The sequence below is a fragment of the Hemitrygon akajei genome, chromosome 4 (assembly GCF_048418815.1).
Source record: "Hemitrygon akajei chromosome 4, sHemAka1.3, whole genome shotgun sequence".
In the NCBI taxonomy this organism is placed as follows: Eukaryota; Metazoa; Chordata; class Chondrichthyes; order Myliobatiformes; family Dasyatidae; genus Hemitrygon; species Hemitrygon akajei.
Window position 1 is genome coordinate 174,125,148 of NC_133127.1, and position 24,600 is coordinate 174,149,747.

Here is a 24,600-nt window from a genome sequence, read left to right on the forward strand (position 1 = left end):
TTAAAGAAATAACCAGAGAACCTTACTTGTGTTGCTTTCATCACCTGCTAAAGCATTTAAAATAATGAGCTCAAACTACATGCCCAATAGGCATTTTTCAGCACCTTTCTTCAGTTCTGAAGGTTATGACTATAATTGTTCTTCCTCTTTGTGTATACCCAACCAGAATTTTCCCAGCATTTGCTTTTAATTACATATTGACTAATGCAAGATTTTATCAGTACTATGTATAATAGTTGCCTTGTATGCAAGTTTACATTTCATTTGCTGTGAAACTTCAAAGCACCTCAAGGCCACAGGTGCAATAGAACATTACAGTACAGTCCCTTTGGGTCACAGTGTTGTACAGACCTATTAACCTACGCCAAGATCAATTATGGATATACTTCCAATTCTTGATTAGCCAGGGCATCAAAGGATATGGGTTGAAAGCAGGGGAGTGGGGATGACTGGAAGAATTGGACAAGCCCATGATTGAATGGCGGAGCAAACTCGATGGGCCAAATGGCCTGCTTCTGCTCCTATATCTAATGCTCTAATTAAGCACTTATGAAGTCCCGGTAACAAACTCATCAACCAACTATTTAAATGTTTTCAAAATTAGAAATGTTGTTTAAATACTACAAAAACATTAACAAAGACAGGGGAGGTGTCGCAAATACGGCTAAACATCCTGCTTTAATATTCTTCTGTCCAAAAAGTGTTTTACTTAACTGATATCCTTTCTACCCCGCCCCCTCCACTTGGAGCATGGGGAACTGGCTGCCTTGGAACAGCAAGAATCAACTTTCCACATGGAGCATCTCAAGGGACTAATATAATTACTAATATTCTCTGGCATGTAACTTTAAACAGAGAAGGCTCAAAATAAATTCAAATGTGCATGCTCAGACTAGGTATTACCAAATAGAACATCCATGGCGTATCAAGTTCAATCTTCCAAATTTAAGCTTTAATGCTCAGAAAGCAACAAACTGGTTTAATTTCCCTCCATCTTTAAAACTAATGACAATTACAACATTCTTTCAGTGAATTCAGCCAACTCAAAGGAAATGGGTACCATATACGAGTTTGTATGATTAATTTACTGCTCATCTACTTAATCAAACCCTTCAAGCCTTCTAGCCGAGAAAAGCAAAAGCCTACAGTTTTTGCACTCTAGATTTGGTACTTCAATTTCATTCTTAGATTAATACAAAACCAAAATGAAAACAATTAAACTACACCATGCTGAATATGTCCATGAGTATGCCCCTTGTTTAAAATTGTATACAGATATCACAATAAAATAGAAAACGATCTCCAAATCTCTATGTCAGCAAAACAGTTAGCCATGACTACATTTACTACTGCAACTTGTCCGAGGCAAACCAAATTCTGATGCACATCACATGTGCTACTCAGTAACAATTCAAACAGCAGAAATTACTCTTTTACTTTTTGCACACTTTGCAAGCCATACATAAGCCATAAATACACAAAGCTTTCACTAAACCAAATATTAGAACATCTAGCAGTATGACCTCAATCATTTTTATAAACATTCATGAACAGTACTCAATACAATTCAAACTGCTAAATCCTACCTTGCTATTAAACAAATATTCCCTCAATTTGCAACTTTTTCCAAGATCAGCAATGACCTTGAAACAACCTTGATTCAGCATTAGTTTCAAGCAATAACAGGAGGTGCAGAGCTCATCAAGCACCCTTAATTAATGCATTGTCCTATCTTACAATCTCCAGTGTTCTGAACTAGAAGACCAGGATCCAACTCTGGATGACCAGGGTGCAGGCACTCATCTAGCCAGCATAATGAAACCCACCTATTGCTGTTGAAATGACAATGATACTGGGTGAATACTACTTTATATCAGCAAGTCCATTATGCAGTACAACACATTACAGGCCCTTTGGCCCATAATATTGTGCCGACCCTTTAGCCTACTCCAAGATCAATCAAACCCTTCCTTCCCACATAGTCCTCATTTTCCTTTCATCCATGTGCCTATCTAAGAGTCTTGTAAATGTCCCAAATGTACCTGTCACTACAATCACCCCATGCAGTGTCCCACACACATACCACTCTCTGAAAACAAAATTTACCCATGACATTCCTCCTATGCTGTACTTCAATCACCTTGAGGTTACACCCCTTGGGTTTCTGAAATAACCTGTGATAAAGATCAGTTTCATATCAACTGCAGAGCACGAGAAACAATTTAAGCTGTCGATAGTAGCATAGTGGTTAGCACAATGCTTTAAAGTGGCAGCGACATAGGTTCAATTCCCATCACTGTCTGCAAGGCGTTTGTATGTTCTCTCCATGACCACATGCGTTTCCTCTGGGTGCTCCAGTTTCCTCCCAGTCCAAAGACTTACCAGTTGGTAGGTTAACTGGTCATCGTAAATTGTCCCATGGTTAGGCTTGGGGTCTGCAGGGCAGCACAACTCGAAGGACCGGAAGAGTCTACTCTGTGCTATATCTCAGTAAATAAGTAAATGGATTAATTATACATGCTTTGCAACTTACCCACCTTTGAAGTATTTTTCCATCAGCTATTCATTATAGACTACCTGTCAAGTTAAGAGAACCTAAAAATTGCTGTGGATTAGTGCAGCACCCCGATATAAAATCCTGAAATAGATCAGGTAGCATTTGGAGAAAGAACTCAATTTTCAGTCTCAAGTCAATGAAGACTCTACGTGAGAAAGAGGAAAGAGAATGAGTTGTCTTCAGTTGCAGAGGAAAAGGATGGATGGAGAAAACCAAGAGAATGCCTGATAGAGTGAGATTAAATGGAACAATGACATTTAGAAGTTATGTTCTTTTTTCCTCTCTGTATAGTGTTACTAATAGCAAGGCTCTGATACAGGATCAGCAGGCCAGGCTGTACCAATGGAGATAGAAACGAAGCCAAAAATCACAAGTTGATTTCTGGCAGAAGTGGCCAACTCTGATACAGACAGAAAGGAAAAACATGCAACCTGATATTGACGACACAAGAGAAAACATAATACAAAATATCTTTGTTTGCAAGGAAAACCAAAATAGGGTATATAACCAGAATCATCACCAATAAATCCAAAAGAATATTCTGAAAGAATTTTTTGCCAATTACTGACAAACGTAGATTTTAATTAATCTTGTACGTGCCTCTTTGGATTGTCATTTGACAACTTACCCACAAATTTGTCCATCCTTTACTATAAAAACTAAAAGTAAAATTGAAAGACATGCCATACTTGCTCAGCTGGCTAGCTGAAAATTGTCAGAACAAATCATTAACATCATGTATGATCATACAAACTAGAAGACTGTTATTTGCATATACTGTGATCGAATTGATCATCTGGTCTTTCTGACCAAGAAACTCAAGTACCAGCATTGTAACAGTTGACAGATCGCACAATACAAATCAGATAATCATTTTCCTCTAAGGTCTCCAGAAATTTTGTCAAAATATGGTGTTGGCGTGTGGCCAAATGGTTAAGGCTTTGGGCTAGTGATCTGAAGGTCGTTAGTTCAAACCTCAGCCGAAGCAGCGTGTGTCCTTGAGCAAGGCACTTAACCACACACTGATCCTGCGCGTTTATAGCCCAGTGGCAGTGGTTGATGTAGTATGGATAAGATGCTTATCTGATAAAACATACCCTTTCCCAGTAATATCTATTAGGTATTCCAAAATTTACTACACAATAGAACTGCTTGCAGTTTTTTTCAACAACTAAAAATGATTTAGATGTTCAATATGAATATTAGGCCATCTATGATTTCAGGTCAATTTCTTAAGATTAATTCAGACTATATGTGATTATTAATGGTTTGGACAACTAATCTGAAGAATAATGACTGCTTAGAACCAAATTATATCATAATTTAGGGATGCAGAATCAGAAAGAATAGCAAATACAGTACTCAAGGTGTTGTATCCAAATATCCAAAAATCCAAATATGTGTAGTATAAGAAATAATGGGTGGATGATCTTGACACACTATTTACAGATTGCCAGGTATGATATTGTAGCCATCACTGAACTGTGGTTGAAGGATGGTTGTAGTTGGGAGCTGAATGTCCAAAGTTACACATTATATAGGATAGGAAGGTAGGCAGAGGGGGTGGTGTGGCTCTACTGGTAAAGAATGGCATCAAATCAGTAAAATGATGTGACATAGGATCGGCAGATATTGAATCCTTGTGGGTTGAGTTAAGAAACTGCAAGGGTAAAAGGACGTTGATGACAGTTATATACAGGCCTCCCAACAGTGGCTGGGAGGTGGAACACAGATTACAACAGGAAATAGAAAAGGTATGTCAAAAGGGCAATGTTATCAATGTTATGGTAGTCATGGAAGATTTTATTATGCAGGTCGATGGGGAAAATCAAGTTGGTAATGGATCTCAGGAGAGAGGGTTTGTTGAATGCCTAAGAGATGGCTTTTTAGAGCAGTTTGTCATCGAGCCTACTGGGGATCAGCTATACTGGATTGAGTGTTATGTAATGAGCAGGAGGCAATTAGGGAGCTTAAGTTAAAAGAGCCCTTTAAGAACCCGTGATCACAATATGATTGAGTTCAACTTGAAATCTGATAGGGAGAAAGTAAAGTCTAATGTAGCAGTATTTCAGTAGAGTAAGGGAAATTACAGTGGTATGAGAGTGGAGTTGGTCAAAGTAAACTGGAAGGAGTTGCTAACAGGGATGTCAGCAGAGCAGCAATGGCATGCACTTCTGTGAAAAATTAGGAAGGTGCAGGACGTATGTATGCCAAAAATGAAGAAATACTCAAATGATAAAATAGTCCAATCATGGCTGACAAGTCAAAGCTATTGTAAGAGCAAAAAAAGGATATACAACAAAGCAAAAATCAGTGGGAAGATAGAGGATTGGAAATGTTAAAACATCTACAGTGAGCACCCAAAAAAAAATCATTAGAAGGGAAAAGATGATATATGAAAGCAAGCTAGCAAACAATATCAAAGTGGATAGTAAAAGCTTTTTATGTTAAAAATAAAAGAGAAATGAGAGTGGATACAGGACCACTAGAAACTGAGGCAGGAGAAATAATAACGGGTGGGGGGGGGGTGGAAACAAGGAGATGGCTGATGAACTAAATGAGTATTTTGCATCAATCATCTCTGTGGAAGACACAAGCAGTCTGCCTGATGTTGTAGAGTGTGAAGGAGAAGTGGGTGAAGTTACTGGTACAAGAGAGAAGGTGCTCAAAAGGCTGAAAGACATAAAAGGTACATAAGTCACTCAGACCAGATGAACTGCACCCTAGAGTTCTGAAACAGGTAGCATGTTGCCAGAGGAGTGGAAAATTGCAAATGTCACTTCACTCTTTAAGAAAGGAGGAAGGCAGCAGAAAGGAAATTATAGACCAGTTAGCAAGACCTCAGTGGTTGGGAAGATGTTAATAGTCTGTTATTAAGGATGAGGTGATGGAGTACTTGGTGATATAGGACAAGATAGTACAAAGTCAGCATGGTTTCCTTCAGGAAAAATCCTGCCTGATGAACCTGTTGGAATTCTCTGAGGAGATTACAAGTAGGATAGATAAAGGGGATACAGTGGATGTTGCATATTTGGACTTTCAGAAGGTCCTTGACAAGGTGCCACACATAAGGCTGCTTACCAAGTTAACAGCCCATGATATTACAGGAAAATTACTAACATGGTTAGAGCACTGGCTGATTGGTAGGAGGCACCGAGTGGGAATAAAATGATCCTTTTCTGGTTGGCTGCCAGTGACAGTGGTGTTCCACAGGGGTTGGTGTTAGGACCACTCCTTTTTATGTTGTTTAACACCCTGGGAAAGATTTCACTGCTAAAGTAATGGTCTTTCTGTAGAAAGAGTGTTTGGGTTATGGTTAGATGTAACGGGTGCTTTGGAATGTGAGCCGTCCAATGAAGGGAGTGCCTTTTCGTGATGTGTGCCAGACACTGGTGTGAGCTGGGTATTTTTTTCAGCGGGAGGAAGAGGTCATTATTCGACGAAGCCTGAGGAGATCAAAGGAGGATCAGCGATGGGGAAACTATGAGCTCCAACTTGTGCACATTAGGCTGTTTCATTAAAATGGGCCCTTTTCTTTACTAACCCTTTAGTCCAATTAATTATAAGGCTAAATCGTTTAATTGTATGCAGTGTACTGTTTGTTATTTCACGATACATATTTGTAACAGGGTAATGAATCACACAGAATCCACACAAACAAGGGGTTGATCACACGTCTGGCAGGGCCGGAGATTGTCTTTCCTAGACTTATGCAGCTGACGGAACCAGAGCATTCAGCTGTATATAAATGATTTAGATGATGGAATAGATGGCTTTGTTGCCAAATTTGCAGATGATACGAAGATTGTTGGAGGGGCAGGTGGCATTGAGGAAACAGGTAGGATGCAGAGGGACTTGGACAGATTAGGAGTGTTGTGTGCCTGAATGAAATCACCGGAGAAAATTACTGGGAGATACAAATTGCCTTCTTTATTCAACAAAACAAGGTACTGCAAACATCATATGGAGATAGGTCTGTTGGCCCAACATAGGGCTCGATATTTATTTGCTAAACACAAAAGGACAATTCTATATTTACAAAGTATAGACAATGCTTTCTTTTGAAACTACATACAAACTTCACACCTTCTGATTCGCATCCATCCCACAGCCAGCAGCAATGTCTGGATTGTGATCCGCAGGTTTTAGGAATGCATTGTTTCAAACTGAATACACAATACATTATCAAGGAACAGAAAACTGGTAGCCAAAGCCATTTGTTAAACATAAATGACCTAAACCCAAAAATCATCCAAAGGAAAATGGGCAAGATAATGGCAAATGAAAAACAACGCTGGAAAATGCACGATCATACACTTCGGTAGTAGAAATAAATGTGCGGACTATTTTCTAAATGGGGAGAAAATTCAAAAATCTGAGACGTAAAGGGACTTGGGAGTCCTTGTGCAGAACACCCTAAAGGGTGACTTACAGATTGAGTCGATGGTGAGGAAGGCAATTTCATTTCAAGAGATCTAGAATACAAGTGCAAGGATATAATGCTGAGGTACTAGTGAGGCATCACCTTGAGTATTGTCTGTGAACAGTTTTGGGCCCCTCATCTTCAAAAAGATGCACTGGCGTTGGGCAGGGTCCAGAGGAGGGTCACAAGGATGATTCCAGGAATGAAAGGTTTATCATACGAGGAAAATTTGATGGCTGTGGGTGTGTACTCACTGGATTTCAGAAAGATGGGGGGGGGGGGGGGTGGATCTCATTGAAACCTTTCGAATGTTGAAAGGTCTAGACCGAGTAGATGTGGAAAGGACGTTTCCCATGATGGGAGAGTCTAGGACAAGAGGGCACAGCCTCAGGATAGAGGGACTCCTTTCAAAACAAAAATGCGGAGAAATTTCTTTAGCCAAAGGGTGGTGAATTTGTTGCCACGTACAGCTGTGGAGGTGAGGTCGTTGAGTATATTTAAGGCAGAGATTGATGGGTTCCAGATTGGACACAGCATCAAAGGTTACTGGGAGAAGGCCGGGAACTGGGGTCGAGGAGGAGATAGAGAAAAAGGACCTGCCATGATTGAATGGCGGAACAAATTTGATGGGCCAGGTGGCCTAATTCTGCTATGTCTTATGGTCCAAATAAGCTCAGAAGCATACTCTTAAAGAGTTTTGCTCCCTTATGCTTGAGTACTCATGCCATGATTTTTAACACAATGAAACATCAGACGAGTATTGAACAATCACTGATGCAACAAGACAACCTAACAGTTATTACATCAACCTCTTCTCACTGGCTTCGAAACTGTTCCTCGGTAGTGCATTTTTCACTGTTGTCAATGGAAACAGCTTTTGAACTAATATTTGCAATTACTATTTTCAGTTACTTCAAGTTGAAGATTCATTCAGCTTCAAATTCAAGTCACTTCTCATTTGAGTAATCCAAATACTTGTAGGTATGCCTAGATTACTCAGATGCAAATCTTCTGGATATTCATTTATCAGAAGAGCATAACATAATGTCTTTGTATATCCAAATGAGAAACTGTTTTAGATAACCTATTGCCACACGTTAGCTCACTTGATTGAGTGCACTCAAACACAGCCAGAAGAGGATCACTGCAGTGAATTAACCTAGCTGTTATAAAATCCACATTCACCCCATTAAATTTTATTTGCTTGCATGGAGAATACTAACACCAGTTTACACACTGCTAAAAGCTGATGTTAACCAGGCACTCAAGATACTGATACTGCCATCACCAAACAAGAAACTGCCCACCCCAATGCATTTCACATCATAGTCAGGAACTTCAATCAGGCTTGTTAGAACAAATCTCTGCCCAATTGTCATAACCTTCAGATGTCCCAACACAGTCGACCAAGACTACACTACAATTAGGAATGCCTACCATTCTGTCCCTAAACCACATTTTGGGCAATCTGATCACTTGGCAGTCCTTCTCCTACCTGCAGCTATTGGACTTAAGCATTTCCTTTCATAGTAGAATATCATTGTCTCCAAGTCATGCACAAACATGCAAAGTATAGTTAGACATACCTGTGTAAGCCATGTTCTTAGGATTTCCATAAGGAGTCCCAGGTTGAACGGGGCTATAAACCGGATTCATGATGGAAGACTAGGAACTCTAAAAAAAGAAAATACAACTTTCAGTATTGTTTCTCCCCTACACAGAAATAATTTGTTGCAATTACTTGTAGTGATATTTTTGAATAAATAGCTAGCCTTAATATTTACACAAGATAAATCTTTTGAAAGATAAAAAATAGAAATGACCAACTTACCGGTAAGAGAAAAAAACCATACAAAAATAAGTCAAGAATTTAGATATGGAAGTACAGAAAATGTGACCTACGCCTAAAATTCTAAGGAAACAATTCCATCACGTGAACCCATAAACGCCCATATTCAAGGAACAGAAATTGTTTACTTTTTATCATCGTGCACCAAAAGGTTAAAGCTTTAGAAGAGATAAACCAAAACAGTTCTCCAAATAACTGACAGTATCCGTTCCATGGGTATTGAAGCGAAGTTACCAGCCTCCTACTGCAGTGAGTCAAGGTCCTACTAAATTTAGCTAAGCTCTGCATGAATCATGCAGTTATGCCCAGATCTTAATTCAACTACTGCTGCAAGCTGTATGAACTCTGTTTTGTAAATACATAGAAGCATAGAAAACCTACAGCACCTTCCAGGCCCTTTGGCTTGCGAAGCTGTGCCCAACAAGTCCTTATCTTAAAAATTAACTAGGGTTACCCATAGCTCTATTTTTCCAAGCTCCATGTACCTATCCAGGAGTCTCTTAAAAGACTATCGTATCTGCCTCCACTACCGTCGCCGGCAGCCCATTCCACGCACTCAACACTCTCTGCATAAAAGATTTACCCCTGGCATCTCCTCTGTACCTACTTCCAAATAACTTAATAACTGTGCCCTCTTGTGCTGGAGATTTCAGCCCTGCGAAAAAGTCTCTGACTATTGACACAATGCCTCTCATTATCTTATACATCTCTATCAGATCACCTCACATCCTCTGTCACCCCAAGGAGAAAAGGCTGGGTTCACTCAACTTATTCTCATAAGGCATGCTCCCCAATCCAGGCAACATCCTTGTAAATCTCCTCTGCACCCTTTCTATGGTTTTCACATCCTTCCTGTAGTGAGGCGACCAGAACTGAGCACAGTACAAGTGGGGTCTGACCAGGGTCCTATACAGCTGCAACATTACCTCTTGGCTGTTCAATCATGGGATTGAGTTTAAGGCCAATGCACTGTATGCCTTCTTAACGAGAGTCAACCTGTGCAGCAACTTTGAGTATCTTATGGACTCAGACCCCAAGATCCCTATGATCCTCCACACTGCCAAGAGTCTAACCATTAATACTATATTCTGTCATCATATTTGACCTACCAAAATGAACCACCTCACATTTATCTGGGTTGAACTCCATCTGACACTTCTCAGCCCAGTTTGCATCCTATCAATGTCCTGCTGTAACCTCTGACAGCCCTCCACACTATCCACAACACCCCCAACCTTTGTGTTATCAGCAAATTTACTAACCATGCCTCCACTTCCTCATCCAGGTCCTTTATAAAAATCACGAAGAGTAGGGGTCCCAGAACAGATCCCTGAGGCACACTACTGGTCACAGACCTCCATGCAGAATATGACCCATCGACAACCACTCTTTGCCTTTTGTGGGCAAGCCAGTTCTGGATCAACAAAGCAATGTCCCCTTGGATCCCATGCCTCCTTAATTTCTCAACAAGCCTTGCATGGGGTACCTTATCAAACACCTTGCTGAAATCCATATACACTACATTGACTGCTGTACCTTCAATGTGTTCAGTCACATCCTCAAAAAATTCAATCAGGCTCATAAGGCACAACCTGCCTTTGACAAAGCTATGCTGTCTATTCCTAATCATATTATGCCTCTTCAAATGTTCATAAATCCTGCCTCTCAGTATCTTCTCCATCAACTTACCAACCACCGAAGAAAGACCCACTGGTCCATAATTTCCTGGGCTATCTCTACGCCCTTTCCTGAACAAGGGAACAACACCCACAACCCTCCAATCCTCCGGAACCTCTCCCGCCCCCATTGATGATGCAAAGATCACTGCCAGAGGCTCAGCAATATCCTCCCTCGCCTCCCACAGTAGCCTGGAGTACATCTCGTCCAGTCCCGGTGACTTATCTAACTTGATGCTTTCCAAAAGCTCCAGCACATCCTCTTCCTTAATATCTACATGCTCAAGCTTTTCAGTCCGCTGTAAATTGCACCCTGGAGTTCTGAAAGAAGTAGCGGGAGAGATTGTGAAGGCATTAGTCACATTCTTTCAACAAAAAAAAAAATCAGTGGACTCTCTCATAGTGCCAGAGGATTGGAAAATTGCAAATGTCACTGCACTCCTCAAGAAAGGAAGAATTCAGCAGAAAGGAAATTATTGACCAGTTAGCCCAACCCCAGTGGTTGGGAAGATGCTGGAGTCAATTGTTATAGATGAGGTTACAGAGTATTTGGTTATACAGGACAAGATAGGACAAAGTCAGCATGGTTTCCTTCAGGGAAAATCTTTCTGACAAACCTGCTGGAATTCTTTGAGAAGATACACGTAGGATGGATAATGAGGATGCAGTGGATGTTGTATATTTGGACTTTCAGAAGGCCTTTGACAAGGTACCACACATGAAGCTGTTTACCATGGCATTACAGCAAAGTTACTGGCATGGTTACAGCATTGGCTGACTGGTAGGAGGCAGTGAGCGGGAATAAAAGAATTCTTTTCTGGTTAGTTGCTACTGATCAGTGGAGTTCCATAGGGGTCAGTGTTGGGACACTTCTTTTTATGCTATATATTAATGATTTAGGTGTATGGAATAGAAGGCTTCATTGTCAAGTTTGCAGAGGTTATGAAGATTGGTGGAGCAGCAGGTAGTGCTGAGGAAACAGGGAGGCCACAGAAGGACTTAGGATGGATTAAGGGAATTGTCAAGAGAGTGGCAAATGAAATACAATGTTAGAAAATGCATGGTCATGCAATTTAGTAGTAGAAATAAAGGTGCAGACTTCTGGGAAAGTTAAAGTCTGTCCTGAGCCTTATAGGCTCATCAGGCCAGTTAACACCCAGCATTTTGCCGGTACCCATTTTCAGCTGGGTGGACTGGAGCAGTGTGTGGTTAAGTGCCTTGCTCAAGGAGACAACACGCTGCCTCAGTTGGGGCTCGAACTCACAACCTTCAGATTGCTAGTCCAACGCCTTAACCACTTGGCCACACAGGGTTTTGGGAGAACATCCAAAAATCTGAGATTCAAAGGGACTTGGGAGTCCTTGTGCAGAACATCCTGAAGGCTAACTTGCAGGTTGAGTCAGTGGAGAGGAATGCTGGCATTCATTTGAAGAGGTCCTGATGCTTTATAAGGCACAGGTGAGGCCTCATCTTGTGTATTGTGAACACTACTGGGCTCATCATCTGAGAAAAGATGTGCTGGCAATGGAGAGGGTCCAGAGGAGGTTAACATGGATGATTCCGGGAACATAAATAATACATATGTAAACTGTTGGATATGAATAGTTACAGCATTCTAGAAAACATGTTCATTCAAAACTAGATACACCTAGATACCACCTTTAAATGGTATCCCCTGGATTGAGTAAGCTGTTTAACAAGACTGCAACAATCCCCTTTTCCTTCGCACATTATCTCCATGGCCTTCTGTCTCTTTCACTAATCAACTTTCTAGCTCTTTGCTTCATCCCTCCCTCTCCAAGTTTCACCTATCAATTAGTGTTTCTCTCTTCTCCCCCCATCTTTCAAATCTACTTCTCAGCTTATTTTCCTCCAACCCTGCTGAAGGGTTTCCACCCAAAATGTCGACTATGCTCCCCACTATATCTCCTGCCTAGCTTGCTGAATTCCTCCAGCAAATTCTGTGTGCTGCTCGAATTTCCAGCACATGCAGATTTTCTTTTGTTTGCAACAATCTTTCCCTTTTTTCATTTCATTCATTTAATTTTGGATAACTGAATTTCTTTGGAAGTATTACTACTAAATACATCTCAAAATTATAGGACCCAACACTAAGCAATCTACTCAACTATTATCATGAAACTAGAACAAGCACAAGTTCAGATCAACTTAGTTTGAATTAAGCAGCTGATGCATTAAGCAGCATCTTCCAACATCAGCTGGAAATGGAGTAAAAACAGTATAAACTCTAGTGCTAGTATTTAAACAGAATGTCAAACAATTGACACCACAAAATTGAAGTAGGCCATCTTGTCACTCAGGCCTTCCCCACTATCATTATCATACATCTCAACAAATCTTGTGCCAGTTCCGTATTGCTCTACAATTTCAAAAGTTACAGAAGTGTGCAAAAAAGTCTTAGACATCCTAGCTTTTTTAATATAAATTTTGATTTATAGAAAAATGAGGAACAGCGCATTGTTTGGCTGATTTAAGTGTCGGGCCAGACTGAAAAGGTCAGGATGTCGGGGCCAAAGGTATAGTGTTTAACTTGTTCTTCAAAGTTTACTCATCTCTGCGCTGAACTGAGTCTGTGGCCTATAATTAACGGGCTTCTGAATTGACTGCAGTTGTAGACTCACTTTCGTGAACTTCAGTTCTGAATGTTATTTATTTACTTTTATTGTTTGCACAGTTTTTTTCTGCATTGTCTTTCTTTTTAGTGGGTTCAATTAGATTTCATTGTTTTGTGGCTCCCTTTAAGGAGACATCTCAAGGTTGTATATACTATACATAATTTGATAAATGTACTTTGAACTTTAGATTTTTGTCTTCTGCATTAGTGTGTCAGAAGAGCAAATTTTAGGTTTTCAAACATTTTCCAAATTTAGATTTTTTGTTTTTCGTTAAAGTAATATAAAGTAACAGACCAATTTTCAAATATAAATTTGATTACTTTGTAGGTATATAGCCCAGTGCCTGATTAAACAAAGGTAACAAACAGGTGCTAATGATCAATGACATAATGAGTTTAAAAAACTAAACGAATTAACTGAAAGCAAAACAGAAATAAATCAAACTGATGTCCTTTCTAAATTGGAAGTAGTCTAGCACTGCTATCAGCTCTGAACTAACTGGAACCCAAGTACATCCCACCACAGTCCAGAGAAGTCTAGTCAGAAGTGGTCTTCAGAGAAGAGTTGCTGCCAAAAAACCATTCCTTCAAAGTGGAAACAGAGCCAAGAGACTCACCTATGCACAAAAACATAAATACTGGGGTGCTGAATAATGGCGGCAAGTGCACTGGACTGACTAGTCAAAATTTTGATGGCAGTTTGACAGTAGATGCACTGAAGAGCACTACATAATTGAGTGACTGCAGCCAACAGTGAAGCACAGTGGATGCTCCCTTCGTGTTTGGGACTGCATTTCTGCAAATGGAGTTGATGATCTGGTCAAAATTAATAGAATGCTCAATGCTGAGAAGTACAAGCAGATTCTCATCCATCACGCAATACCATCAGGGAGGGATCTGATCAATCCCAACTTAATTCTGCAGCAGGACTATGATCCCAAACACATGGCCAAAGTTATAAAGAACTATCTTCAACAGAAAAAAAAACAAGAACTTCTGCAATAGATGGTATAATCTCCACAGAGTCCTGATCTCAACGTCATTGAAGCTATCTAGGATTAACCAGAGAGAGAGAAACAAGCAAGACAGTCAAACACTACAGAAGCGCTATGGCAAGTCCCCCCCAAGATGCTTGGAACAACCGACCAGCTGATTTTCTTATAAAGCTGCATGACACAGTACCAAAGAGAATCGATGTAGTTTTAAAGGCAAAGGATGGTCACACCAAATATTGACTTGATTTAGATTTTTTACTGTTTATTTTTGAAAGCATCTTTGTTTTACATAATTTTAACGTCTAAGCCTTTTGCACCGTACAGTATCTACCTCTTTGAATACCCGAGGTGAAGCCTTCCAGAGATTTATTACAATTGGGAAATTCCCATTCACCTTAGTTACAAGGTGAAGAACAAAACTTAAAGCTATGTCCCCTCATCAAGTTTTTCCTATTAGTAGAAAATCCATCTCATCATGACCCTTTTGGTTCACACTTCAAGATCACCATTCAGGAATACAGGTTTAAGCTTTTTTTTAAAGCAAATAGTTATCACACTCTACAAACCCATTCCCCTTCTTTCCAGCTATTGAAAGTGCAATAAACAGAGTTGGATGGGGTATCTATAAATATACAAATTAGCACAGGGCCCCTTAACCTCAAGTTTCTTCACAATTTAGCAAGTTAAGGTCAATGTGACTGCAAACAACTTCACATTCAACTGCTTAGCAAATCTCTATTAATCTCATTCTTAAAAAATATTCAGACTGCTTCCACAATCCTTTTAAGTTCCAAAGACTCGTGACTCTCAAATAAAATGTCACTTCATCTGTCATAATTTGAGATTCTCCCTCAAGAATATCTACGTTGTCAAAATCCTTCAAGAATGTTCGTTTCAATTAAATCTTCTCTTCAGTGAGATCATGATCATAAGAAATAGGAGTCGTCTAGCCTGTCAAGTCTGCTCTGCTATTCAATAAGATCATGGCTGAACCAGCTGTGAACTCAGTTGCACCTATCTGTTTCTCCCCCTCCCCCAAAAACCTTCAACTCCTCTACTATGCAAAATGTCTTAAATATATTGAATACAGCAGCCTCTACTGCTTCCCTGAGCAAATAATTCCACAGATTCATTATTCTCTGAGAAAAGCATTTCCTTCTAGCTTCCATCCTTAATTTACTCCCTGTAGGCATTCTCCTAGCTCTAGTGTCATATACAGTGGAAACAACTTTCCTGCCTCTTATCTATCGCTTTCATAATCTTGTATGTTCTACAAAATCCCCCATCATTCTTCTCAATTTCATCAAGTACGGTCCCAAGCGACTCAATCTTTCCTCATAGACTAACCCATCTTCAGAATCAACTTGACAGAACTGCACCATGTCAAAGCCAATATAACTTTTCTCCAATAAAGAGACCAAAACTACATGCAGTATTTTAGGTGCAGCCTCACTAGTACCTTGCATAGTTGCAGCTATACCTCCCTGGTCTTAAAATCAGTCCCTCTAGCAATGACAGCCACATTGCAATTGTCTTCCTGATGATCTGTTGCACCTGCAAATCAACCTTTTGCAATTCATACACCACTACTTCCAAGTCATCATCATCATGTGCCATACACTGCCAGAGCCTCGGCAACCACTTTCTTCCACTGTGATCTGTCGGCAGTCAAACCTCTTGCATTTCTGGTCCACTTCTTGAAGTTGTTGATCCAGGTTGTCCTCTGTCTGCCTCAGGAGTGGCTTCCTTCTACTCTGCCTTCAAGCACAGTGCATTCCAGTGTGTCATCAGTTCTTGAGACGTGTCCAAATTAGCTGCTTTTACGGTCCATGTTTCACAGCCATATAGGACTATTGTCCAGATGAGACTCTTGAGGAGGCGTATCTTGGTGTCAGTGCTCACAGATCTATCTTTCCAGATGTTCCAGAGTTTGGTAGTGCTTGTGCATGCCATTGCTTACCTTCACCTGATTTCCTTTTGTGTCATTTAGTTCTGCAACAAGGTATACAAAGGTGGACACTTGTTCGATCTTGTCATTTCCGATGTAGATGTCAGCTTGAATTGCAGCTTTGCTTATCACCATAACTTTGGTCTTTTTGCCATTTATCAGCAATCCAAATTCAGCAGAGACTTTTGCAACATTATTGAGTAGTGATTGTAGGTATTCTTCTGTTGTGGCTAGCAGGGCTGTATCATCTGCGCATCTCAAGTCTCTGATGGTTCTTCCTCCTATTTTAATACCAGTGTTGTCTGGAATTGCCAGTCTCATGATCATCTCTGTAGATATTAAGGGATGTGACTCCCGAGTCACCCTGCACAAAAGCATGCAGCAGTGTTATGCCACTTAGGTAATAATCTGACCTTCCACATTTTCTTCCAAAGTGGATGACGTCACATTTACAAACATAGCACTCCATCTGCCCAACCCTTGCCTATTCAACCCATCCATCTCTCTGCAGACTCTCCACGTCCTCAGCACAATTTGCTTTTCCACCCAATTTGGTGTCATCAGCAAACTTCGATATGCTACACTCAGTCATCGCTTCCAAATCACTAAAGTATATTGTGAACAATTGCAAGCCTAGTACTGACTCCTGAAGCACTGTGCTCACAACTAATTGCCAACAAGAGAAACACCCACTTATCCTAACTCTCTGCCTTTATTAGTTAACCAATCCTTTATCCATGTTAATATATTACTCCCAATTCCATGCATCCTTACCTTATGATCTCTTTTATGCAGCACTTTATAAAACAACTTCTGGAAATCCAAGCACATAACATACACCTGTTACCATTTATCCACTATGTTTGTTATATCCTCAGAGAACTCCTCTAAGTTTGTCCAAGCTGTGTCTTGTCTGATGGAACCACTTCTATTCAGATGTCTTGCTATTTCATTCTTAATGACCCCTTCAAACATTTTTCCCCCAACTACAGACATCGAGCTAACTGACCTATAGATACCTGCATCTTGCCTACATTATTTTTTTTTAAAAAAGTGATATGGCATTCACCATCTTCCAACTCATCAGGACCTACCTAGAACACAGAGCATTTTGGTAAATTATCACAAACGCCTCTACTATAAATTCTACCATTTCTTTCAGTCCCCTAAAAATGCATTTCATCAGGCCCAGGGAACTTGTCGTCTGTCAGGTCCATTAGTTTGCTCAGCACCACCTGTTTAGTGGTAGCAATTGTGGAGGTCCTCACCTCCCATCTCATCCACAACATGTATCTTTGGCACTTTAGGCATGTCCACCACGTAAAAGACTGACATTCAAACCCTTAGCCATTTCCATTTCACATCATTCAAGGGGCCCATGTTCACTTTAGCTACTCTTTTCTGCTTTATAAATGATTATAAAACTAATTGTAAAAACTTTTGCTGTCTTTTATATTTTGTGTTAGGTTATTTTCATAATCTATTTTATTGTCTGTTCACTAGAATTCTAAATATTCTAAACGATCATTTTCTAAGTTAGAAAACATTTATCAGGGTTAAGCTCAATTTGACCATGTGTCTTTAAACATTACACCAACAAAAAATTTTAAACATTAAGGGCTTAATATACCTTTATGAAGCCAATTTATCGTTGAGTGATCAGCGTTCATACAGAGTTTGGTGATGAAACAAAAACTTGGGCTTATCACAGTCAACAGCTTTCAAAACTTTTTCCTTTCTAGGTATTCAACAGGTTAACAAAACTGAAAAAAAAAACACTTGATGGTTATATAGCTTCATAAGCCTATTTTGTTATTGAACTAAAACAATGATTTTCTATCCCAAGTCCACAATCCTGGATGTTGCCTAGATTGGGAAGCATGCTTTATGAGAATAGGTTGAGTGAACTCGGCCTTTTCTCCTTGGAGCGACGAAGGATGAGAGGTGATCTGACAGAGGTGTAAAAAATGAGAAGCACTGATAGTCAGAGGCTTTTTCCCAGGGCTGAAATGTTTGCCATAAGAGGACACAGTTTTAAGGTGCTGGGGAGTAGGTACAGAGGGGATGTCAGGGGTAAGTTTTTTTACTCAGAGAATGGTGAGTGCATGCAATGGGCTGCCGGCAACAGTGGTGCAGGCAGATACAATAGGGTCTTTTAAGAGACTTTTGGATAGGTACATGGAGCTTAGTAAAATAGAGGGCTATAGGTAAGCCTAGTAATTTTTAAGGAAGGGACATATTCAGCAAAACTTTGAGAGCCAAAGGGCCTGTATTGTGCTGTAGGTTTTCTATGTTTCTGACCAATTGCCATTTCAAATGATTTACTGTCAGTACTAATACCGGAATCTCAGACAAGAAACAGAAAATGCTGCCAATAAAACACAACAGAAAGAGTTAATGATTCAGTTGAAAACCATTATCTGAAGAGAGAGAAAACATAGTCCAGGTTGCAGAGAAAGTGGGCAAGAGAAACAGGACAAAATGAATATCTGTAAAAGGGTCAGGCCAGGTTTGCTATGTGAATTAGTTGTTACTGAGAGGGGGAAAGTTTTATGTATTTCAATAACAAGTCATTGGCATATCAATGGGGGGCGGAGGTGGGAAAGGCAGCCAATATTATAAAAATGATTTGCAACAAAAATTACCAATTGTGATGACCAGAGGCTGGAGATTTCAATATTGACTTCATAAGGTTGCAGTTTGCCCAGACTAAAGCCCTTGTTTTAAATGGTATCAACTCAATAGTTAAATTCAGTTTTATCAAAGTAGCTTGATAAATAGAAAACTGTGCCTTTCCTACAGAAATCTTGCTGCACTTGAAACAGTTCTGAAGAAAGCATACTTGGAGAGCTACGATTTTAGTGTCAATGCTGAAGGAAAGATATATATGACTTCAAGAAGGAAACAGATTCGCTAACCTAATCTTTAGAAGGGACCATCCAACAAGCTATTGAGGAGGATAGATCCACAAGAATGAGTTAACACAAACAAGAGTGCTTGACGGAGCTGATGCTCTGGCTAGAATGTCTAGAATACAGGACTGCAACCATAGCAGTAACAGCCTATTTAAGAGTTCTTTGAAATACAGTTATTTAATTTTCATTAAATTTCAAAGTTTACATTAAGTGTACTGCATGGTCAGAATATATTACTTGCTTTGCATCTAGTGAAGTGCTTTTGCTTTTCTGTTATAATACAGGAAATTTGAGAAATCAGATTTATCATGGTAATATCTCATTAAAAAATTTTTATAAGGAAAACCTGTCCTCACAGCCTTGTTTATCGAGGAAAGAACAGTCAGGATCTGGAAGAACTTTCTCACTCTTCAAATAAAGCCAATCAGGGCTGACCAAGAGGTTTCAAGTTAATTTCTCATCCAAAAACCATGCGCTCAGTCTTACTTAATTGCCTCTATGGCAGGGGTTCCCAACTTTTTTTTTTATGCCAATGAGCCTTACCATTAACTGAGGGGTCTGTGGAAGGAAATGCAGCCTCAAGCTTCAAGGCCCGCTAATGGTGGAAAGCAACAATGGGGCTAAGGAAAAAAAGCACAATGTCTACATAGCCCAAAAGAACAGTGACAATCATAGAACTAAAAATAGAACTAAAGGCCCTGAAACCAATGGATCGAATTACAACTCTGCAGTCAGTTATAGTCATTGTCTTACAGCACAGACATAGGCACTTTGGCCTAAGTGGTCTCATCAAAGGTGTCCCACATACCTGGTCAATATCCTTTAAAACCTTTTCTACAGGTATATCCACTCAGTGACCACTAAGTACACCTGTCCTGATGACGGGTCTTGGCCCAAAATGTCCAAGTTTCTATTGTACCTGACTGAACCTCTTCTGTTGCCAACTCATTCAATACAGGTACCATCCTCTGAATAAAAATGAATGAGAGCTGAAAATCTCAACGTTAAAGGATGTGTCAAATCAATGAAAATTAACAATGGAGAAAATTAACTTACAAGTTAGTTCAAGCCCATTCTGCCATTCAATAAAATCATGGTTAATCTGATTACTGCTCCACATTCACCTGCCTAATATAACCCTTCAACTCCTTGCTTTTCTGAATCAGACTTAAAAAATACAAAGGCTCCTACATGCCGTTTGAGGAAAGGATTTCCAAAGATTCACAACATTCAGAAAACAAAATTACACGTTGTGGACTAAATGTGGGCTTGTTTTTCTGTTGGTTGTTGACACGAACGATGCACTCCACTATATGTTTCAATGTACATGTGACAAATAAAGCTAATCTTTAAAGTGCTACTCATTAAAGTATTTTATACTCATTATTGATTACATTACTCAATAACGATCAAAAGATCTTTAATTTTTAAATGATTAACGGTTTAATTAGTGCCTTTTAGCTCTAGATTCTCAAGATGCAATCCCTTGCCACGTCCACCCTGGCAAGATTGCATAAGATTTTGCATCTCAATTAAGATCCCTCTCACACTTTTGAACTTCAGCTGATACACCCTAGTCTGTTCAACATTTCAAGGCAACCCACCCATTGCAGGCATCTCCAGCAAGCCCTCTCCAAAATGTTTCCTACTCATTAATATTCTTTTAAATAAGGAGACTCAGATTTGAGTGGCAAGAACAAACAGGCATTTACAACCATCTTCAACTCTACATGCCAGTCAATCCATCTCAGCCTCCTAAGGTCTAAACCACTACAGGAAAAAAAAACATTAACCCAAATTTATCTGAACAGTGTTTCCGATGTAACCGAGAAATTGGTACTTTTTTACATTCTACTTGGTCTTGTTCTAAAATTCAACCTTTTTGGACAAATTTAAGAGTTTTATTGGAACAAATTATTGGAACACAACTTCCACATAATCCAATATTATTTTTACTAGGTGATATTGAAGGGATAAAACCGAAACCCAAATTGAATAAGTATCAGAAAGAATTTATAAAAATTGCATTGGCAGTAGCCAAAAAAGCTATTGCAGTTACCTGGAAATCGGATACATATTTAAGTATAGATTGTTGGAAGAAAGAAATTTATGGCTGTATTCCACTTGAAAAAATTACTTATAATTTAAGAGATAAATATGAAACATTTTTGAAAATTTGGCGCCCTTATTTACAAAAGGCAGGATTAAATATATAGCTGCTCTGAAGATGAAATAATTGGTTACTTGGGGAAAGAAATAATTATATATACTAAAGTTATTATGAACTCCGTGGAGCATGTGGAGATCTTCCAATATCCAGGCACTCTCTTTTTTTTTTCTATAGGGATGTTAGGGGGGAGGGGGGGAAGGGCAATATACTTTTTTTCACATTCTTTCATTCTGTAATTATCTGAAAATGCAATAAAAAAAGTTTTTAAAAAAGGAAAAAAAACATTCAATTTGTACGTGATAAACAGCTGAGATTATGGATGCAGAAGCTATAAAAAGTTTCCCTCAATATCTTTAAAACAAGAGCTTGTCATAGAATTCAAGCAGGGCAGAATATATACCGTAGATTCCGGATTTTAAGCCGCTACTTTTTTCCCACATTTTGAACTGCTTTGAACTTTGCGGCCTTTAATACGGAGCGGCTAATGCATTATTTTTTTTCATGCCGCCTCGTAAACATTTTGCCTCGTAACAGTAGACCAATAAAATTGATGAGTAGTTCACAGAGGTCCAATGAAATTGTACGATAAATCAAGCGCACTTTCACAATTAAATTATTGTAAATCAGTCATTTGTACTCACCCTCATCAACATGGAAAACACTCGAAGAAAAGCATTGTGCTGCCTTTATGGCAGTTATTTAGTTTATAATATTTTCGCTTAGTAATTCATTTTCTAGTTAAAGTTAGAAGAGTTTTAACTATATTTGTTTTCTGTACTACATCGCAGGATGCTATGACGTCACACCCGGTTTCGCCGCGTCTTGTGGGATACCAGTTTGCGATAAACGGAAAGGAGGGGGGGAGCGGCGGAGCCAAAACGCTGCTTTTAAGTTAAAGGCGATCAATAACTTTTCCTGGTAGGCTGCAGTATATATATTTTTTACCAGTCATTAGGAGATATTGGAATGTTGTTCAGTAAAGAAGTATACGCAACGTATATTTAAAAGTAGCCGCGTTACGGGCACGGTTCGAAAAAAAGCATTTGCAATATGTATTTGTTTTTGTTACCATATGGATTTAATTAAAAGTTAAAAAATCCTCACGTGTAATATCTTTCTGTGTAAATATCTCATATTACAACGTGGGACACCTGCGGCCGAAAATCCGGTGCGGCCTTTACAAGTAAAAAATTGATTTTATTTCTAAAATTAGAGCCAGCGGCTTTTAATCAGGTGCGCTCTGTAGTCCGGAATCTACGGTACCTGTCTGTATTAATGGTACTGAGGTGGACATGGCTGATAGCTTCAAGATCCTAGCAGTGAATGTCACCAAAAGTTTATCCTAGTCTAACTACATAGAAGCCTATGCACCATAGAGAGCATCGTAGTGTTGTGTGACAACTGCTTGGCTGAAGACAGCAAGAAATGGCAGAGTTGTGAACACAAGCAAATCTATCACAAAAAAACAGCCTCCCCTCCATTGACACGGTCTACACACCCCACTGCCTTGGAAAACAGCTAACATTCTGGCAGGCTGCATCACTGTCTGGTATTGGGGGGGGGGGGGGGGGAACTACTGAACAGGACTGAAAGAAGCTCCAGAGGTTGTAAATTCAGTCCGCTCCATCTTGGGTATTAGCCTACAATGTACCCAGCACATCTTCGAGGATCAGCATCTCAGAAAGGCACCTTCCATTATTAAGGACCCCCAGCACCCTGGGCATGCCCTTTTCTCATTATTACCATCAGGTGGAGGTACAGAAGCCTGAAGGCACACACTCAGCCATCCCCTCTGCCATCTGATACCTAAAATGGACATTGAACCCATGAACACTACCTCACTTGAATATATATTATTTCAGTTTTTGAACAATTTTTTATCTATTCAATATGCATATACTGTAATTTATTTATTTTTTTCTTCTGCTTCCATATCATGTATTGCATTGAACTGCTGCTAAGTTAACAAAATTCATGACACATGCCGGTGGTAATAAACCTGATTCTGACATAATCAAAGACCCCTCCCATACTCATCATTCTTTCTTCTCCCCCCTCCTGTCAGGCAGAAGATACAAAAGTTCAAAAACATGCATCACCAGTCTCCAGGGATAGCTTCTAGCTCACTGTTATAAGACTTTTGTATCGCTATCATACGCTAAAGATGAGCTCAATCTTTCAATGTACCTTATCACATCTCTTGCACCTTCAAGGCTGAAAGTAAATTTATTATCAAAGTATAACTATATACAACCTTGAGATTCACCACCTTAGACAGCCACAAAACAGAAACCCAACAGAACCCAAAAAAGACAGGCAAACACTTAAGGTGCAAGAAAAAAGTAACATTGTGCAAACAATAAAAGCAAGCAAATAACACTCAGAACTGAAGTTCACAAAAGTGAGTCCACAGCCTCAAAGTCAGTCACAGCCAATCCATGAACTTGTTAATTGTAGGCCACAGCCTCAATACAGCACAGACGAGCAGACCTCACGAGCAGCAAGCTGAACGCTAGCCAGTCCCTCTCCTCTGGCCCCAATACCCCGAACTTTTCAATCTGACCCAGCACTTTAATCAGCCAAACAACGGGTCATTCCTTACTCTTGGACTGGGCTCTGCCGCTTCAATAAGCTCAAGCCCTACACCTTATTTGTCTACCTACACTGGACGTTCCCTGTAACTGTAAAAGTATATTCTGCTTTCCCTTGTGTACTATCGTGATGTACTTATGCTTTCAAGTTCAACTTTATCGTTAATTGAACCATGCACATTTTGTATATCCACACAAAAGGTTTATAACAGTGGGATAGAAGCTAGCCTGGAATCTGGTAACATACATTTTTGAGCTTTTGTATATTTTGCCTGACAGGGAGGTGGAGAAGAAAGAATGACAAGTATGGAAGGGGTCTTTGATATGTACAAATAAAACATTCCTCCAGACCAAGTTGTAGAACAGTACCTATAACTCACACATGTCAAATAAAGTAAAAAGGTGCATATACAAGTTTACAAAGTACACAGTACAACTCCACTGGCACTTCATGTGATGAGACCAGGATGGTGGCAAGGAGTTCAGCAGTCTTACAGCCTGGGAGAAGCAGCTGCTTCCAATTTAACAGTTCCAAATGCTATGATATCTCTGGCCTGATGGTAGAGGGTCAAAGAGATTGTCAGATGGATGGGAAGGATCTCTGACAACGCTAAGGTCCTGTGTATGCAGTGCTCATGATAAATATGTCCAGTGGGTGGAACAGACACCCTGATGATCCTCTCAGCAGTCCTCACAATCCTTTTAGGGACTTGCAGTCAATACTCACACCAGGCAGTGATGCAGCTAAGCAGGACATTATTGATGGTGCTCTTGTAAAAATTGGTTAAAAATCAGCGTGAGGTGAGGAGGAGCCTCGCTCACCTCAATCTCCTTAGGAAGT

At 39.7% G+C, this 24,600-nt stretch overlaps 1 protein-coding gene across 2 annotated transcripts in view; it reads right to left on the reverse strand.

Annotated features, from left to right (window-relative positions):
- Positions 1-24,600, reverse strand: part of fam168a (family with sequence similarity 168 member A) — a 138,216-nt gene that overhangs the window by 83,816 nt on the left and 29,800 nt on the right. For both annotated transcript variants that reach the window (XM_073044025.1, XM_073044024.1), the window contains exon 2: positions 8,567-8,654. In XM_073044025.1, the coding sequence (XP_072900126.1) occupies positions 8,567-8,636 (70 nt within the window). In that variant the 5' untranslated portion in view covers positions 8,637-8,654. The remainder of the gene's footprint in view (positions 1-8,566; positions 8,655-24,600) is intronic.